The sequence below is a fragment of the Terrapene carolina genome, unplaced genomic scaffold (assembly GCF_002925995.2).
Source record: "Terrapene carolina triunguis isolate 2854851 unplaced genomic scaffold, T_m_triunguis-2.0 Scaffold194, whole genome shotgun sequence".
NCBI lineage: Eukaryota > Metazoa > Chordata > Testudines > Emydidae > Terrapene > Terrapene triunguis.
In genome coordinates, this window is record NW_020664545.1 from 7,385,391 (window position 1) to 7,403,191 (window position 17,801).

Genomic DNA, 17,801 nt, shown 5'->3' on the forward strand with positions numbered 1-17,801 from the left:
CCTGCTGCAGGGGGCTGGGACCCCACCAGGTAGGGCAGCGGGGCCCCGCCACACCAGGCGATGGGGCAGCCCGCACCCCCAACTCCGTGGGCCCAGCGGCCTTTAGCACACAGCTGGGCTGCAGCTGTGTGCTAATTGGGCCACGGATTGAGTACCGCTGGTCTAGCCACTTCAGTCTATCTCCAGGACAGATACAGCACTGGCAGTGATGGGGCAAGCTTCTCTCCTGCTCAGTCAACATATCGCAACCCTGGCAAGATGGGAGTTGTGTCTTCATGGCCCCTTCGGTGCTTAGCATCTCTGCCAACGAAGTGGTGTTGGGTTGTGCAGTGGGGACACCTGCATACTAGGAACGGGCCTAGGTCCCAAACTATCTTACACAGGCAGTGAAGAGCCACCAGATGGTAACGGCTTCCAATCATGTGCTTCCCCTAGTTAATCCAGACACTGCACACACCCAGCCAGGCCGTCCAGTGAGCTGTTGGAGAACGTAAAGCTCTGTGCGTGGGGGTGGCCTGTTCTTCTGTTTCTTCCATTCCACCCTCCACCCAGACAGCTCTGCGTTCGTCTGTGGGTAGAAATAAGCCTGCAGCTGCGTGACGGTGGCTGGTACCCAAAAGCACTGGGAGATTGGGCATGTTTTGCTCCACCAATTCCCAGGCAGCAGCAGTTTTTTCTTCCTGTCTCGTGCCCCCATCGTCCAGCCGTTTTCATGCCCTTAACTAAGGAGAGACGGTAGCACAGAGGAGGAACTGGCAAGGCAGACAGGGGCAGATTTGCAACCCCACGTGGAGAATGATCTGCAGAGAGATTTACTAAAGCCAGAGTCCTTTCCTCTGCACTAGCTGGCAGGTTCCCTCCCAGAAGCCTGGGCTTGGGGTTTTTTTTTTTTTTTTCAGTTCTTTTAATTTTGCTTTTTTTAACTCTGCAGCGGGTCAGCTGTGCCCGGTGAAGGGGGGGGAGGGAGGTAATTTTCGTTCAATGACTTTTCTGTAACAAGGCCTGTTACACGGCAAAACATCGCCCGAGCTCCCAGCCACCATTTCAAACGACACAGCCGGCCCAAGGGGGCTGCAGAGATTAATGCCAGAAGCTCAGCCTTTGTTGACGCTCATGCTGCCGCTACACAGCTGCTCTTCCGCTTGGAATTTTTACATTTTGGAGGAGGGAGGCCAGGGTCCCTCCAGAAATTCAATCAAAGGCTGTTTCCCCAGGCACCTGAAATTACCCACTGCCTTTGAAGACTGGCAGGCAGTTCTGAATGGGTTTAGCATCGCACATAAACCAGGCTAACCCTGTTGGCAGCAGCGGCAAAGAGGACGGGAACCCCCCCTCCCTCCCAAAACTTGAGTTAAATGTTTCTCCGTTGAGTTAATCGTAGGAAAACAAAAACCTGCCGATACTGCCAGCAGCTGCGTGTGAAGAGTTACAGGACAAATCCCCACACAGCGGTCGTCCTCTTCGCCCATCGTAAGTGGCTCTCTAACTCCGACCCATAAGACAGACACCTGGCAGGGTCCGGCTCTCTTCCCGCCGTGCACCCTGCTTTTCACCACCCACCTAAAGACGCTTCGCCAAAGACTCCGGCAGGCAGCTCTCACGCGACACGCTTCAATCGGTGCGAGTCACTGTCTGTCCTTTCCAAGCCGCCTACTTCCCCTGCAGACCCCAGCCCTGTTTTCCGTGCCTCGCCCAGTCACAGTGCAGATGGGCTCATCCACAGACGATCCAGGGAGTCCTGACTCGCTGCTTCAGAAACCCATGGCGAAGAGGCGTGTCTGCGGCATCGGTCCGACCCGGGGTGGGACTCTCCTATGAACTGTGCAGCGCATCTCATGAACCAGATCCATATTTGGCCCCAGAAGATTGTAAGGTCTTAGTGCAGGGACTATCTTTTTGTTCTGTGTTTGTGCAGCGCCTAGCACCATGAGCCTCTGGTCCATGACTTCAGCGCCTAGGTGCGAGTGCAGTATAAATAAGATACGCCAGGCTTGGTATTCGATATCCCCGCCTCCCCCAAAAGTAGCTGTCTAGTGGAGATGTCCTTGGCCAGATCCTCAGCTGAGGTAACTTGGTTGCTGATTTACCCCAGCTGGGGAACTCACCTGCTATCTCCGATGAGGAATTCAAGCTGTTGCAAAGCTCTTCCCCCTCCCCGCCTCCAGTAAGGCAAAATCAACTGACTCTCTGCCACTTTAATGCAGGGATTGTGGGGAGCGACTACATTAACGCCAACTACATCGATGGCTACCGGAAGCAGAACGCCTACATCGCCACACAGGGCCCTCTGCCGGAGACCTTTGGCGACTTCTGGCGGATGGTGTGGGAGCAGCGCTCAGCGACGGTGGTGATGATGACGAAGCTTGAGGAGAAGTCACGGGTGAGACACTTCAGCGAGATGGCTGGCTAGTCGTGATCCGGGCAGGTGCTGTAGAGGGGGAGAGGTGGAGACCCCCAAGGGAGGTGTGTGTGGAGAGGTGGGGAGCAGCAGTCTCTCTGATCTGCAGCCCTCATCTGCTCCTTTGGGAGATTTCTACCTGCCTTGCTGGCCCCCTGATTCATTGCAAAAATACTGTCCACCTGGGAAGTCTTAGATCCCTTCACTGCTCTAAGGGGAGAGGGAACATGCTCTGAGCCTGGCCCCATGTTAGATCAAGTGGCCAGGTTAGAATCCTATTATCTCGTGTAATATTCTCCCGAGCGTTCTGCCAATCAGAATCATTCCAGTCAATCAGACATCAGACCACCAATGTGCCTCAACGCTCCAGCGCTATGAGTAGAAGCAGCGTTTGATGCACATAGGACATGGAGCTGAATCTGTGGGCTCTCGCCCTATTCTGATGCTTCAGCAAGCAATGCTTCTTGCTGTTCCGCTCTCCCTTGCCAGGGGCCCATCTTTACTTTCCGTGCCACGAGGGAGCGTCCCGTGCTGCGTACTGTGCTCTTTGGACTATGTTCCTGAGCTCATCGTCGACTTTTTTGTTTTCTAGATCAAGTGTGACCAGTACTGGCCTGGCCGGGGCACGGAGACCTATGGGATGATCCAAGTGACCTTACTAGACACTATCGAATTGGCCACGTTCTGCGTTCGGACGTTCTCCCTTCACAAGGTGACGTTTCTCTCTGATGCCACGTCTCTCTATTGTCCCATTCCTACGTTCTGTAACTTGCCGTGTGCGTCTCGTGGCCCTTGCTTAGCTCACCGTGACTCTTGGTTCCTCTGCCACTCCGCAGAATGGCTCCAGTGAGAAGAGAGAGGTGCGCCAATTCCAGTTCACAGCATGGCCCGACCATGGCGTCCCTGAGTACCCTACCCCGTTCCTGGCTTTCCTGAGAAGGGTCAAAACCTGCAACCCTCCTGACGCTGGCCCGATCGTAGTGCACTGCAGGTACTGACCCGCTTATTACCAGAACCACAGCCTCCCCCTACACGGAGCCCCTGCTGGAGGGGGGGGACACATTGCCAAGCAAATCCCCTTTTCAGTGGGGCATGCAAACACATTCCCATCGCAGCTCCCAGCGCGCAGGAGCTATCTCGTCTCAGGCTCCCGTTTGGTTTCTATTCAGAGCGGCAGTTCCTGAACTGAGTGGGGCTGGAGTTGGAATGGTTTAGTTGGCATCTTTGATAAGGCCTCATTGGCAGAGTGCTATCCAGTAAAGTTTGGCCTTTGAGGAGCACGCAGGCTTGTTTCTGTCACAGTGGGCATGGACGAAAGATGAAATGGGGTTAGGAAGCATCACCACCATGTGGAGTGCAAGAGGCAGAGTGGGTTGTGCTGGCCAAGGGAGAGAGCGAACAGCGTCTTGAAAGAGCTTTGAGAGCCGCAGTCATTCTGAGAGCAGAGCGGCGAAGGTCCCCCTGGGCAGGTAGCATTCCCTAATTCAATTTACCATCCAAGGAGGAACATTTGCCGACTCAGCTCAGACAAATCTCCCTCCTGCCTCAGGAGAAATCTGGAGGGGCCTGCAGGTCACTCAGTGCTGGGGAAAGTAACATCTGAATTTTACAGGCAATCGGGGACTCTAATCCTGCCTCTCCTGGAGGATACAGTTTAAACAGTCTTTGTAAGTGGGCAACTTATCACTAACCCTGCAGATGGCAATTATCATGCGCCTCTCGGAAAATGAATAAAAAGGGCCATCAGCGGGCGACTTACCGTGACCAGATCCCTGATCGGCTGCTCCGTTCTTGCCAAAGCTCCAGCAACCTGCTTGGTTTAGGTGTTATGCAGTCTAATTAATGGAGATCCAGGAGTTTTTTTTATGAAAAGAGGGACCGCCTTTGAATAGGAGGAGGAAACCCTTTATTTCTAGCTGCGAGTGTTTAGACCTGCAGGGCCCTGCTGATTCATAAATGCCTTAACATGCAAGTCTGATGTTTCCCAAATGTTTTTGTGCATTGAGGTAAAAGGGTGACGCATGTTATTCATTACAGCATCAGTAGTTTCCAAGCTGCCTAAAGATCTGAGTGATTAAACATGCTTTTGAAGCCCTTAGATCATACCAGCCCTTTGTTCAGGCCTGGAACCCCCCTACCTAGAATTATCATAATGGTGTCTGACGGGAGAGCTCCCTTCATGGTGATGTTGCAAATGAAGAGGTGTAAGGAAGGGGGCTGATCAGTATCTAGGAATGACACACACATCAGCAGACACGACTTTTCATCTGGTGCCCTCAAGTGACGTAGAATCTAACTTCCTGAAGTTCTTGGTAAATTGGGCTCAGACTCAGAGCAAATTTCGTCAGAGTGGGAGCTATTGGGGGCAGGGCCTGTGTTATTTTTTGTGGACTGGATTGCGCTGAACTTGCTGCTGGGGCTAATAGAGAGGCGAAGTGACCGTTCTGTTTTTCAGTTCTTAGCTGTGGCCACCTCTTTCTCTAATAGATTGACAGACTGTTAGCACACGCCTGTAGCTCAAAGAAACACTTTTCTGGGTTTCAAGACTCTCTATTTTAATGGAATTTCCCTGCCTATTCGATAGGGTTTAATTCTTGTGTTCTCTTTCTTCCTAACCTTTCTCCTTCATGTTTCAGATCCGGTGCCTACAAAAACCAGTGTGTATGTTGCACGGACACACCCTGCACTGTTATAGGGCCTTTCACTGGATAATCCCACATCTCTTTATAAAGATTACGGGCTGCATCTTCAGCAGCTGTAAATTGGTGTCACTTCATTGACTTCAGCAGAGCTACATCGATTTATAGCAGCTGAGGATCTGGCCCTAAATCACCCTGGTGATGCAGGGAGGGGGTGTTTTCCCTTGTTTGCAAAAAAGAGGGAAAGTGACTGGCTCAAGGGTCTCTCCCCTGCCAGTGCCCGACATTTTTCTAGTGCTTTTTCCTATCTAGTTTTAAGTGACTGAAGCACTAGGCCTTCCACCACTTCCTGTGGAAGGCTATTTCACTGCCTGAGAGACTCAGCATCAGGAAGCTTTTCCTGAGATTTTACCTAGATCCTTTTTTTAATTCATCCTGTTACTTCTAGCTGTAGCCCTTTGTTCCACTTCAAATAATTCTCTCCTCTACGTATCCTCACCATTCAGATAGTTATGACTAGCATCATGCTCCCTTCAGAGCCCACAGCTTCCACCCAACCCAACTGTAAACCCCAATCCTTCCTGTCAGCCCCTTTCTCATTTTGCTTGCTTGACTCTGAATTCTTTGCGAGTGTGAGGCCTAGAATTAAACGTAACGTTACAGGTGTGTTCTTGCGGGGGTGACTGTTCCCCAGCTGCTCACTGATGGGACGTCTATGTGTACGTAGCCCAATATCTTACGGGGGTTTCTGGCTGCCATGTCACAACTGGAAAGTGGTGTCGAGTTTGCCATCCACTGTCACCCCTTGCTCTTTCCTGGCGGCCATAGTGGAGCCAGCAGCGGGCCAAAATGAAGTTCGATCCTTTTGTGACCTCGGACCGCAGCAAGAACCACAAGAGGCACTTCAATGCACCCTCTCACATTCGCAGGAAGATCATGTCTTCTCCCCTTTCCAAGGAGCTAAGGCAGAAATACAATGTCCGCTCTATGCCTATCCGAAAAGATGATGATGTCACCCCTAGGTCACTCTTGGCATTACTGCTTTCCAGCATCTCCCAGTGTTGAAGCTGGGGCTGGGATTATTTTCTCCTAGGTCTATTAACTTGTGTTTTTGCCAAGTTGAGCCTCATTTGGTTGCTTTTCTGCCCATAGTTCTAACCTGTCCACAGGTAGATCCTCGGGGGGGAGGGATAGCTCAGTGGTTTGAGCAGTGGCCTGCTAAACCCAAGGTTGTGAGTTCAATCCTTGAGGGGCCATTTAGGGAACTGGGGTAAAAATCTGTCTGGGGATTGGTCCTGCTTTGAGCAGGGAGGGTTCGACTAGATGACCTCCTGAGGTCCCTTCCAACCCTGATAATCTATGATTCTGTGATTTGCGTATTTCTGTCCTCACTGGTGTTTGCAACGCCTTCTGAATCAGTCTCATCTGTGAATTTATTGGCAATGCTGTTTGCCCTGCCCCTCTGATCATTAATGAAAATGATACTAAGGGCTTGTCTACACTGGCACTTTACTGCGCTGCAACTTCCTGGCTCAGGGGGTGTGAAAAAACACCCCCCTGAGCGCAGCAAGTTTCAGCGCCAGTGAAAACAGTGCACCAGTGCTGGGAGCCGCGCCTCTCATGGAGGTGGGGGTTTTTTTTTAGAGCGCTGGGAGAGCTCTCTCGCAGTGCTCTGCCACGACTACACAAGCCACGTTAGAGCACTGCCAGTGTAGACTAGCCCGAAAGAAGATCTATCTTGACACCAGTTTCTGGAGCACCCCACTAGGCACCTCCCTGCAACTCGATACATTGCGATTTACCATTCCCTGGGGTTCGCAGTCCTTTCAGCCCCGGGAATGTTTGCCTCCAAGCCAATTGGAATCAATTCTGAGTACGGTTTTGTGAGCCTTTGTCTCTGGCTTTACTAAAATCAGGATATTACATCTCCAGAGCTTCTATTCATCCATTAATTTTGTAACTGTCAACAAATCATGCAGGCAAACTTGATTACTTTTTATTCATAGAGCCATATTGCTTATGGCTCGGAATGCCATTATCCTAGATGGCTACAAATCATTTCCTCTCAATACCTGATCAGTTAATGTACCAGAGTTGCAATTAAACTTAGCAGATAAGAGCCAGGATGACTCGTATCCTTGTTTTGGAAACCAATGACACCTTTTACTCCCCCCCCCCCCATCACCGTTACACCCCCAAATTGTCGGATGCTGCATGCTCAGTTGCTATGGCGATGGGTGATAAAACAAAACCCTGAGATTAAAAACACTAAATTCTCCATGTGTGGCTAAATCCTCTAACCAGCTTTTAAAATTGACCACACAACTCCCATTCATGTCAATGGGAGTTGGGTTATGTCATTCAGCAAGTTCCCTTAACACAACAGAATGCACGAAATATCTAGCCCTGCTGATTTATGTTCTAGTCTTCCAGTAATTCATCCACCCTATATTCTTTGTCTGTATCTATATTTACAAGGTCTCTATTGCTTCCTACTTCTCTTTCATGCTCGTCACATACTGCATCCGTTGTCATTCGTTGTCTACCTCTCACGTACACATCTGCTCACCCTCCCATGCTCCCGATCGCGCGCTCCCGCTAAGGAGCTGTCCCTTCCCGTCTGGTCGGCCATCAAGGTAAATTTCTCAAGAGAAAGGCGGCACTGGGGTTTGGATTATGTTGCTTATCTTCCCACCTCTCCTTCCAGCGCGGGAGTTGGACGGACAGGCTGTTTCATCGTGATTGATGCCATGCTGGAGAGGATAAAGCATGAGAAGACAGTGGACATTTATGGGCATGTCACCCTCATGAGGTCGCAGCGGAACTACATGGTCCAGACAGAAGACCAGTACAGCTTTATACACGACGCCTTGCTGGAGGCCGTCGCTTGCGGTAACACAGAAGTCCCAGCCAGGAATCTCTACACTTACATCCAGAAACTGGCGCAGATAGAGGTGGGGGAGCACGTGACAGGCATGGAGCTGGAGTTCAAGGTAATGGCAGAACACTGAGCTCTAGGCATGTACCGGGGGGGAGAACAGGGACAGAAAATGTGCTGGTGGGCTTCCATTTGAACTGGACCATCCAGGGGACAGCCAGGCAATGCCATGGGCCCAGTCAGCGCTGGGATCAGTGTTCGCATCGTGCTGATCCGCATGGTTCTGCCGCGGTCAGTGTGATGGGGATGTTTTTGAGAACCACGCTGTAGTCACTTCCCTGAGGCGATCTGCAGTGTAGACTATCGCTGAGCATTATAACACAACTCTAACATGGGGGTTCCAGGGAGGGCAGAGCCCAGACAGCAGACTGAAGTGTACCTGAAGTTGCTCTTTTAAGTAGGACGATAATGGGGACTTAAACCAAAAACCCTGGCACCTAAGGAACTTAATAACCTTCTCCTATTGGAGAGCAAAGGCAGGGCGGGGAGGAAAAGTCTGTGCTTCTGACAGGAGCGTTCTGCTGCTTAGACTCCAAGGGATGACAGACGACTGGCCCTTTCGAGGGGGAAAGGAATGTTTTTGTGTTTCTACATTAAAGAAGTAATTACATTTCTGACTCCAGGGCTGCTGCAGTGGGTCCCAGGGGAAAGACCAGCTGCTGCTGCAAGACTTTAGTCCAGCTCTCTGAAATCCAGGTTGAATTTCCTCCCCTCCTCACGTTTTATTTTAATGCTGTATTTCCACTGTCAACAAATCACAACAAGGCTTTGCAATGGGGAAGGCCCTGACGTCTCCAGCACTTTGCTTCTGGAGTTGCCCCCCAGGAAATAAATGAAAGCCAGAACCACACAGGGGAACTTGGAGGGGGAAGAAATTCACCTGCCTTGGGGCTGGCGTGAAGATGCTGCTGAACCATTTGTCTAAGATCAGACCCAGACCAATGGAAACTTTTCTCCTGCCCACCTAAATAAGCCAGTTTTTCCCAGGCATCTGAGCAATTCTCACCCTTTTCCGGGAGCTGAAAGAACACCTGTTAGAACAAGTGTGTGTGTTTTTTTTCCTTCAGCGACTTGCCAACTCCAAAGCCCACACTTCCAGGTTCATAAGCGCCAACCTCCCGTGCAACAAATTCAAGAATCGCCTTGTCAATATCATGCCATACGAGACCACCCGGGTCTGTCTTCAGCCCATCAGGGGAGTGGAGGGCTCAGACTATATCAATGCCAGTTTTATCGATGGATACAGGTAAAAACGACCACACGTTGCAGCCTGCTGTTTTAACAGGGAGTAATTCAAGCTGATGTCCCTTTTCCCAAGGTGCTCAGAGAAGTACAGTTTAAAGAGGTAATGACAGAAAAAGGGAAGGAAGGTTGAATGGATTGATTTGCCAGCCCGGGTCAGAACATGGTTGGTCTGTTCTAATCCACAGTTGGTGCTTCAAAGGAACTTGAATCCCACCCACACTCTGCCGCTTGTGCAATGCTGAACGTTTTACGGGGCAGATTCCTTCCTGACCCGGCTTGTGATCAGTTCGCAGCTTGAAATATGGGGTTTTCCCGAGAGTATAACCTCAGTTGTTAATGGTCATAACATTCTCTCTCCCTTTTTTAAGAGAACCATCCAGCTGCTGTGTTAGACTCTGAGTATCTTGGCTGGATCGATTTCACTATGGGGAATGTTTATGGAACAGATCGTTCCTGTCTCAGCCTTTCTTTAGCTGTTGGGAAACAATCCGTATTTTGCTGGTTGGAGCCAGCGAGCAAAGCTGCAGTATCACCCAAGCAGCAATGCTCTAAGACCGTCTGCCTGTGCAGGCCTGCCAGAGGCTGAAGGCGGAGGAGGGAGGGCACTGAGCAGCACCAGATGCAGCAAGGGCTCTCCCTCCTTCATGCCTCTGGGTGCACAGAGCAGGCAATAGGCTGCCTGTGGTCCCCGGCCCTCCCCTGTTTTGCTCGGATAGGCCAAGCAGCAGACTGCCCTCTAGGTCCTGCGCAGACGTGCGTGGGAGGGTGGCAAGTGTCCTGCTGCAACCTCCTCCTGCATGACTAGTCAGGATTTAGCCCATAGTCACAGTAATTAGGGAAACCCCAGCACAAGGCCTTTGAGTCCCGGGCCCCTAACCCAAGCCTGGGAGATCTCCAAGGAGCTGTATTCCCATCTAGCTTATAAGGCCTTCCAAATGTTCGGAGCCATGCATCAGCTTTCATGCTATCCCCCCAGTTGCTAAGCCCATCACCCCAGACCCTGGGCTAATAACTTGTCACCTTGTGTGTGGGGTTTGTGCTTTCTTTCAGACAACAGAAAGCCTACATTGCCACTCAAGGGCCGCTGGCAGAGACCACGGAGGATTTCTGGCGGATGCTCTGGGAGAACAACTCCACCATCGTGGTGATGTTGACCAAGCTGCGAGAGATGGGTCGGGTAAGCATGGACCCATGGAAAGGGTGGTTGAGGAGTGGGAGGACAACACCACGAAAAGCCCTACAGCAGCATAAGGGGTTAACTATGTTGTCCTAACCTGGTGTCTTTTCTCCCCTCGGCAGGAAAAGTGCCATCAGTATTGGCCCGCTGAGCGGTCAGCACGGTACCAGTACTTTGTGGTGGATCCCATGGCTGAATACAACATGCCTCAGTATATCCTTCGAGAATTCAAGGTTACTGATGCCAGGGTGAGTGCTGTGTCTTCTCTCTGTTCTGGGCTTGGCAGTGTGAATTCTACGTTCATGCCTTGACCGTACAGTTCTCATTTGGAGTCTGCACACAAGAGACTATCCAGAGAATAGTCCCAGCTCAGGATTTATGTGTGGCAGAAATGGAGATTGGAAAACAGGCCATGGGGGTTCCATTCCCCTGCTGCGGGGTGGGGAGCAGAATTGTTAAATGAACAGAGATTTTCAGAAGCTGTTGAAATCGGCTGTCTGTCTCTAGCTCCTGTCATCTGAGGCTCAACATTGGTCCTATTATGCAGCTGTTTGCAAAGCTTCTCATAAACCCCTGACTCCACCAACATGTTCCAACTGGTGGTATTTCCTTCAGGCTGTTAGCTCACACTGGGTAATTTCTCTGAATTCTTTTCCGAAGATTATTAAATTCTAGGGAGATTTTGGAGCAACAACTTCAGCAGTGCCCGTTTGGATGCTTCAGCAGATTTGTATAGACGTTGCTGAGGTCAGGGAGGTGTTTTGACAAAATGCACAGAGCACATGTTGCTGGCTTTGGTCTGTCTGAGGCACTGTGGGGAATGATCAGGAACGAGACTCTTCTGGACCGGCGAATGGAAGGTCCTGCAGTCCCCGCCCATTTGGTTTCATTAATCACAAGTGAATGAGGAGGTTGGCTGACCTTGCTGATAGCGAAAGCTGTACTCTCTGTCGTGTCTTTCATACACACTGAATGCCAACAGGCTTTTACAGAGGCAACACCCTCAGCATCCAACAGGACAGGCATTAAGATGAGATGCTTTCAGTTAAGATTTGCAGAGAGCTGCTGAGGGCAGAGTGTGGTACACGAATGCTGTTGCAGAGAGGACTGGTGAGGCTGCATGAAGGGACAGAGAGGAGGTCTGTGCTAAGAAGCAGCAGCAAGGAAAGGAGGCGCACAAGGGTTGTGATTGGATTTAAAAAGAAGGGAGGGGGATTTTGAGCTGGGTCTTGAAATGAATGGGGGACCCCCGGGAGGTGTCCTACGGTAGAACAGATGGGATTGTGCTGCTTTGCTCAGATACCGGAGGCTCCTGGGTATGTGGAAGTAGCTTCACAACTGCCATTTTATGCTAGCACATGCCCTTTTAGCTCCTGGCACATACAGGAACTGAGCCTCTGTCTTTCCCGTGCAGGAGACTCTACTACAGTCTTAAGGTAGCGTCTTTCCTGCTCTGCCTGCTCGAGCTGGTCGACACTTGGCATTTTTGTTCTATGGAAATTTCTGAAATTTCCTTTCATCCTGAACTGGTACCAAAACGCACATTTTCACATCCCTCACTAAACCCACTTTTTTTTTTTTTTTAATGGTCAGATCAGATTGGTTTGAGCCCTTCATAACATTTTAATATAAAAGTCTAAACAAAGTCCACTTCGATCCTTCGTCAGCACTTGACAAAAAGGGACACCTTCCCACAAAACATTTCAGTTTAGTCAAATCAGCATTTCCTGATGGAAAACCGTTCCAATGGAAAAACTTTGACCGGCTCGGTGGCCTTCCTTTTAGAATGTGATTTTAATTTCCCTGGAATGAGACAGAGTGAAAGCAGAAACCACCTTCTGCTTCAAAGGCTGTCTGCCTGCCCTGGCCCCACACCACTCCCGGAAGTGACCAGCAGTGGCTCCTGGGGTGGGGCAGGCGGCTCTGCCACCCGCTGTCTTCGCCTGTGGGTACCACCCCCAAAGCTCCCCATTCCCAGCCACTGGGAGCTGCGGGGGGCAGTTCCTGGAGGCAAGGGCCACGCATGGAGCCCTCCTCCAGGGGCTGCAGGGACGTGGTGCTAGCCGCTTCAAGGAGCGGCCCCGGCAGTTAGGGGGGGCTGCCTTATCCCCGCTGCGCCACTGGGCTGGCAAGCCCACAGGCTGGATTGAAAGCCCTGACTGGCCGGCTCTGGCCCACACTTTGCCCTCCCCTGCTCTAGACTGTAATTCTGACACCATGGCAACTATTTGCCAAAATTGGAGGCGCTATAGCCTCTTCTAGAAGGGTCCACAGCGGAGGACTGAGTGTGGTCAGCCCCCGGACTGGTCGATGCTTTCTGGGCGCTGGTGCACCCCAGGGGCATGGAGCAGTACCGCCGCTACTCCACGGACGTCATTCACAGGTGAGCACATTTGTTCTATAGCTGTGGCGATCGCTGACCCCCGTGCAGTGTGCTTCAGCGTTCCGTCCCCTCCTTCGCGAACGGGGCAGCCGGGAGATTTGGCATTGGCATGAACATACCACACGTTTTAACGGCAGCTTTTGTTTTTTCTGCTGCTCTTCCCCAGGATGGTCAGTCCCGAACCGTCCGTCAGTTCCAGTTCACTGACTGGCCCGAACAAGGTGTGCCAAAATCAGGAGAGGGTTTTATCGATTTCATTGGACAGGTGCATAAGACAAAGGAACAGTTCGGTCAGGATGGGCCAATTTCTGTCCACTGCAGGTAGGCAAACGAGCAGCCATCTTTGCCTCAGTGCAAATTCCTTAACAGAGCGGGTGACCTAGTATTTTGTAATTTCTGTAAGCCCAGCTCACTGGACACACCAGGGGGGCTGTGCATTCCTCCATTCCCCTCCACGAGGTCCTCGGGGGTCACGCTCTCCTCCTCCCCAGCTCTTGTCTCCCAGCCAAAACAGAATTAATGTTATTGTGTTGCGTACAAACAGAGAAATGCCATCAAGTTGAGTGGAGGGCCTCGTTTTGCTCACCCAACCCATCTGAATAAAAAAAACCAAACTACACCACAATTTGCTAAGCCAGATGCTATGCTGGAGCAAGAACTATTCTTGCATCCTGACTGGCTGAAGCAGAAAATAGAGGGCATTACCTCATCAGATCCCTGAGAACTTCTTTCATTAAACCAGATAATGTTGCTTCCAAATGGTGGAGGATGTTTTTTCAAGTTATTTTCTAATTACAATAAAAATAATTTCCAAATTGAATATTTATCTACTGCTGGAGCTTTTGACATTTGTGGATCAGTGACTCTGGTGGTTTTAGTATGTCTATTGCTGGTAGAGGACATTGGCCAGGAAATCTGACACCGGACAGGCAAGGATTGATAAGCAGGGGCTTTCCGCCTCTAATGTTATGTTCATTGGACATGGATGCCAATTTATTGCTTTAAGAAATATTAGAACATAAACAAAGCCTTCAGCCTTTATAACTGCTACACTTCCTGCTGCTTCCTTACTAAAATACACACAGGAGTATAACACAGTGTTTGTTGTTCTCTCTCGTCTGTAGCGCCGGAGTGGGCAGAACTGGGGTGTTTATCACACTGAGTATCGTCCTGGAGAGAATGCGTTATGAGGGTGTTGTAGATATTTTCCAGACAGTTAAGATGCTGCGAACACAACGACCAGCTATGGTGCAGACAGAGGTAAAGAACATTGTAGCGATGAACTAGCACACGCGGGTGTTTGTGAACGGAATAGCGAACAGGAAAACACTGAATTCTCTCTTTCCTCTGGTGCTATTAACTTTTCTCTCATACCTGGAGGATGAATGAGCTTTTGCCTTTCTAACCACTGTGCTAATAGGAAACTTTAACTCCATAAGAACAAGGGCTGCGATCCTCAAAGCTATTTAGGCTCCTAATATCCATTTATTTCAATTGACGTTAAGAGCCTAAATGCCTTTTGAGGATCTGGGCCAATGGGGCCGAGGCTGCATTGCTGAGCTACTGTGTCATGTAGCAGAAGTATTAGGTATAGTGGCAAATACACATTGGTACAGGCTTTCTTCAAGGGCAGCTGTTGTCTGACTCCTAGCCCCATGCTCTGTCCATTACCACAGTGGCTCTCAACCTTTCCAGACGACTGTCCCCCTTTCAGGAATCGGATCTGTCTCGCATACCCCAAGTTTCACCTCACTTAAAAATACAAAAGTGTCACAGCACACTTACTGAAAAATTGCTCATTTTCACCATATAATTGTAAAATAAATCAAGTGGAATATGAATATTGTACTTACCTTTCAGGGTATAGTACATAGAGCAGTATAAAAAAGTCAGGGTCTGTATGAAATTTTAGTTTGTACTGACTTTGCTAGTGCTTTTTATGTAGCCTGTTGTAGAACAAAGCAAATCTCTAGCTGCGTTGATGTACCCCCTAGAAGAGCTCCCCTAGTTGAGAACCACTGCACTAACAGATTCTGACCTCACCCGACCCAGCCTGGCTGTCAGTTAACCATGGATGTAGGCGCTTTATGAAAGGCAGACATGGTTGTCCCAGTTTTACACATGCATTTATCATCCTGTGGAGCTCCATGAGCCATACGAGCGTTTGCTCGGCTCTGGGGCTGTCTGAGAAGGTTTCTTCATTTCCAGTACACCCAGTGTTCTTCCAGGGGCTGTTCCCGCCCAACAGCAGAAAAGCTGATGCAGTGAGCGATGAAGGCGTGCGCTAGAATGTCTGGGTAGGCGTTCCACAACCATTAACCCGCTGATTGTCTCTCTTAACCTTGCCTAGGATGAATATCAGTTCTGTTACCAGGCAGCTCTGGAGTATCTGGGAAGTTTCGATCACTATGCAACCTAAAAAGCCATCCGCCTTGCAGACTCCGCCCACCACTTCAGCCCTGGAAGGCCTCTCCTGGCCCGGGAGGAGTGCTCGGACTTATAAACCCGACTCAGAAGAAGTCCCTTTTCATTTGGACCATGCAGTGGGGAGCGGGGGAAGGATTTGAAAGGAACGCCCCTTCAGGAACTCCCATGTTGTAACCCGGAACGTGACAAGGCAGCTCAGCAGGGCACTGAGGGATGATTTTAAGTGGTGAACTGCTCTGGTTACCTCGCGTGGTGTTTGCTGTGGAGGGCAGATGGACATCCTCAAACTGATCCAAAAGCTAAACACGCCCCGTGTGAAATGTTACCACTGAAGGGAGAGGAGAGGGCTGGAAAAGAGCAGAAAACCAGCTTTGGTTACATCATCAGAGTTCAGTTTATTTACTAATCTAGTTGGCGATCTTTAAAGGAAGTCACTTGCAGAGTTGAAGGTGCTGTGTAAAAAAATATATATATATAATTTAAAAAATCTCAAATAAACCTCAGTCTCATCATCAGGCTGATTCAGGGCTTATCGGCCCCTTGCCAACACCATTCCCTCAATGCCTCCGCCCCCCAAGAGGTTTTATAGCTCATCTTTTGAATACTTGGAACATTCCTCCTAATCCCCACATTTATTTTTTTTAGGCTATTTAAAGGGAAAAAGTGGCTGTACACTAGGGATCCCCTACCTGGGGCACAGAGCTGAGGTGTGGTCAGGCAGAGACGGGCTCTTCCCGGGCTGGGTATAACGACTGTTGGTTCTCTTCTCCCCTTTTCAGCTCATCCAGACGCACACTCAGGCGCTGCTTTGAATGAGACGTGTTTGAGCTGTACAGAAATAGAACTTCTTTCCATATTAAACCACCCCCTTCTGCACACAGCTGTTCGTTTTTCCCCGGGGTGGGGGAGGGAGCATTTTTGAATGGAGCCCTTACAGGGCTGATACTAAAGAAGCCTCTGTAAGAGATTCATTCCCAATAAGCTATTGCTGCCAACGCCCCACCTCCAATACAACAGATCTCAGAGACGCTCTGGTGCCAGGCCTTGTCACTCCAAGTTCATAGGCACAGCTATGAACATGCCCTCGCTGTATAATAATTTGGAAAGATCAAGCAAGATGCAGTCAGTGGCATATGCTGTGACTTCTTTAAAGTATCGATGTAACTGTAACAAGTGACATTACCTTTTTTTTAAATAGTGTATTTTTTCCTTTTTTTAAAAAAAAAAACAAAGAATATCAGTCAATGAATTTAAAAGAAAAATTTGCTTATTTGTTCATATTATGTTCAAAGACAGTCTATTTTTTCACTGTAGAAATGTTACGTGTAATGGCTGTGATATATAAAAATGCAGTGCAAATTGCTACTTCTCCATATTGCTTTTCTACCATTTAAAAGGTTTAACTTGCTCACGTAAGAACAAAATGTCTCTTTATTTTAAATCTCAGACATATCAGGTGTCTCTGGAAGGGCGTGAGGTTAGCGGGCTGGCTTAGATGTGGTTGTTAGTACCAACTCACGCCCCCCTCCTCCTATGGCCATGTTGCCTGCCCTTCCCAGGGCCAGTGGTGAATTGGGAGATTAAATAATACCAGTGTCTTATGACTGAAGTAGAGAGAGAGGAATCTCAGAGCCATGGCGGGCAGGTGCCCACAGACACACACGTACAGTTTTTAAACATTAGATCAACAACAGAATAATGGGTATTGTAATAACAGCCCAAGACTCTTCATGCAGTGGGCCATGTGTCAAATAGGCCAGCAGTTGTACATGAAAAGGAATTGTGTTGCCAAAGTGCGGTGAAGAGAGTGCGTCATGAAGCAGAGACGCTGCCCCAATAACTACTCTCCCTTGATTATTATTTTTAATGATTTTCTAGAGAGGTAAACATGGCCACAAGCTGGTACTGTTGGGATGAGCTAAATGCAACCGAACTGCTACACCCCCCCCCCCCCCCAAAATCAACCTATGTCCTGTCTTGAAAGGGGGGAAAAAGGCTTCTTTGAGATTTTACTTCCTACTTGTGTGAAAGTTTCCCAAATTTCTAAGTATGTTGCAGCAAAATCTTATTGGGAGAGGGTTTTTTTTTTTTGGGGGGGGGGGGGGGAGGAGAGAAATACGTTTTTTCTTTGTATGAGAGCAAAGTGCTGTTGCTTTCACACTGTTATTTCAAACTGAATCAGTAAGTGGTTTTCAGACCACTGTGTATGTAGATATATTGACTTTGTATTAAAGGAAGATTGTCTGAAAGGCCGGGCTGCAGCCCTGTTTGTCGTTAGAATTGTGGGATGCATGCAGAACAGAACCAACCAGCACAGGTACTTTATCTCATCTATTTTGCTCAACTCCAGCTGCTAATTGGAGGACCTTGCATTTGTGTGCTAGCACCAGGGTTCTGTCACTTTCTAGAGAGCACCGTGAAAGGGTGCGGCCTGCCACAGACAGAGTGGGATGAGGCCTCGGACCGGTCAGTATACCATTAGACAAGGAGATGGTTCTTAAAGGAACATCTCCAGTTCCCACTGTCTGCCAAGGCTTTTCCTGGCTTCGAGAGGCCTTGGACTCCGAAATCTAACCACTAGCATATGCTGCTCA

General features: G+C 49.4%; 1 protein-coding gene across 8 annotated transcripts in view; it reads left to right on the forward strand.

The window, feature by feature from the left end:
• Positions 1-17,456, forward strand: part of PTPRS (protein tyrosine phosphatase receptor type S) — a 249,092-nt gene extending 231,636 nt beyond the window's left edge. For all 8 annotated transcript variants that reach the window (XM_026654904.2, XM_026654903.2, XM_026654906.2 and 5 more), the window contains 10 exons: positions 2,205-2,380; positions 2,991-3,110; positions 3,235-3,389; positions 7,745-8,030; positions 9,043-9,221; positions 10,271-10,397; positions 10,520-10,645; positions 12,947-13,101; positions 13,905-14,040; positions 15,131-17,456. In XM_026654904.2, coding sequence (XP_026510689.1) covers positions 2,205-2,380; positions 2,991-3,110; positions 3,235-3,389; positions 7,745-8,030; positions 9,043-9,221; positions 10,271-10,397; positions 10,520-10,645; positions 12,947-13,101; positions 13,905-14,040; positions 15,131-15,199 — 1,529 coding nt within the window. In that variant the 3' untranslated portion in view covers positions 15,200-17,456. The remainder of the gene's footprint in view (positions 1-2,204; positions 2,381-2,990; positions 3,111-3,234; positions 3,390-7,744; positions 8,031-9,042; positions 9,222-10,270; positions 10,398-10,519; positions 10,646-12,946; positions 13,102-13,904; positions 14,041-15,130) is intronic.
• The last annotated feature ends 345 nt before the right edge of the window (positions 17,457-17,801 follow it).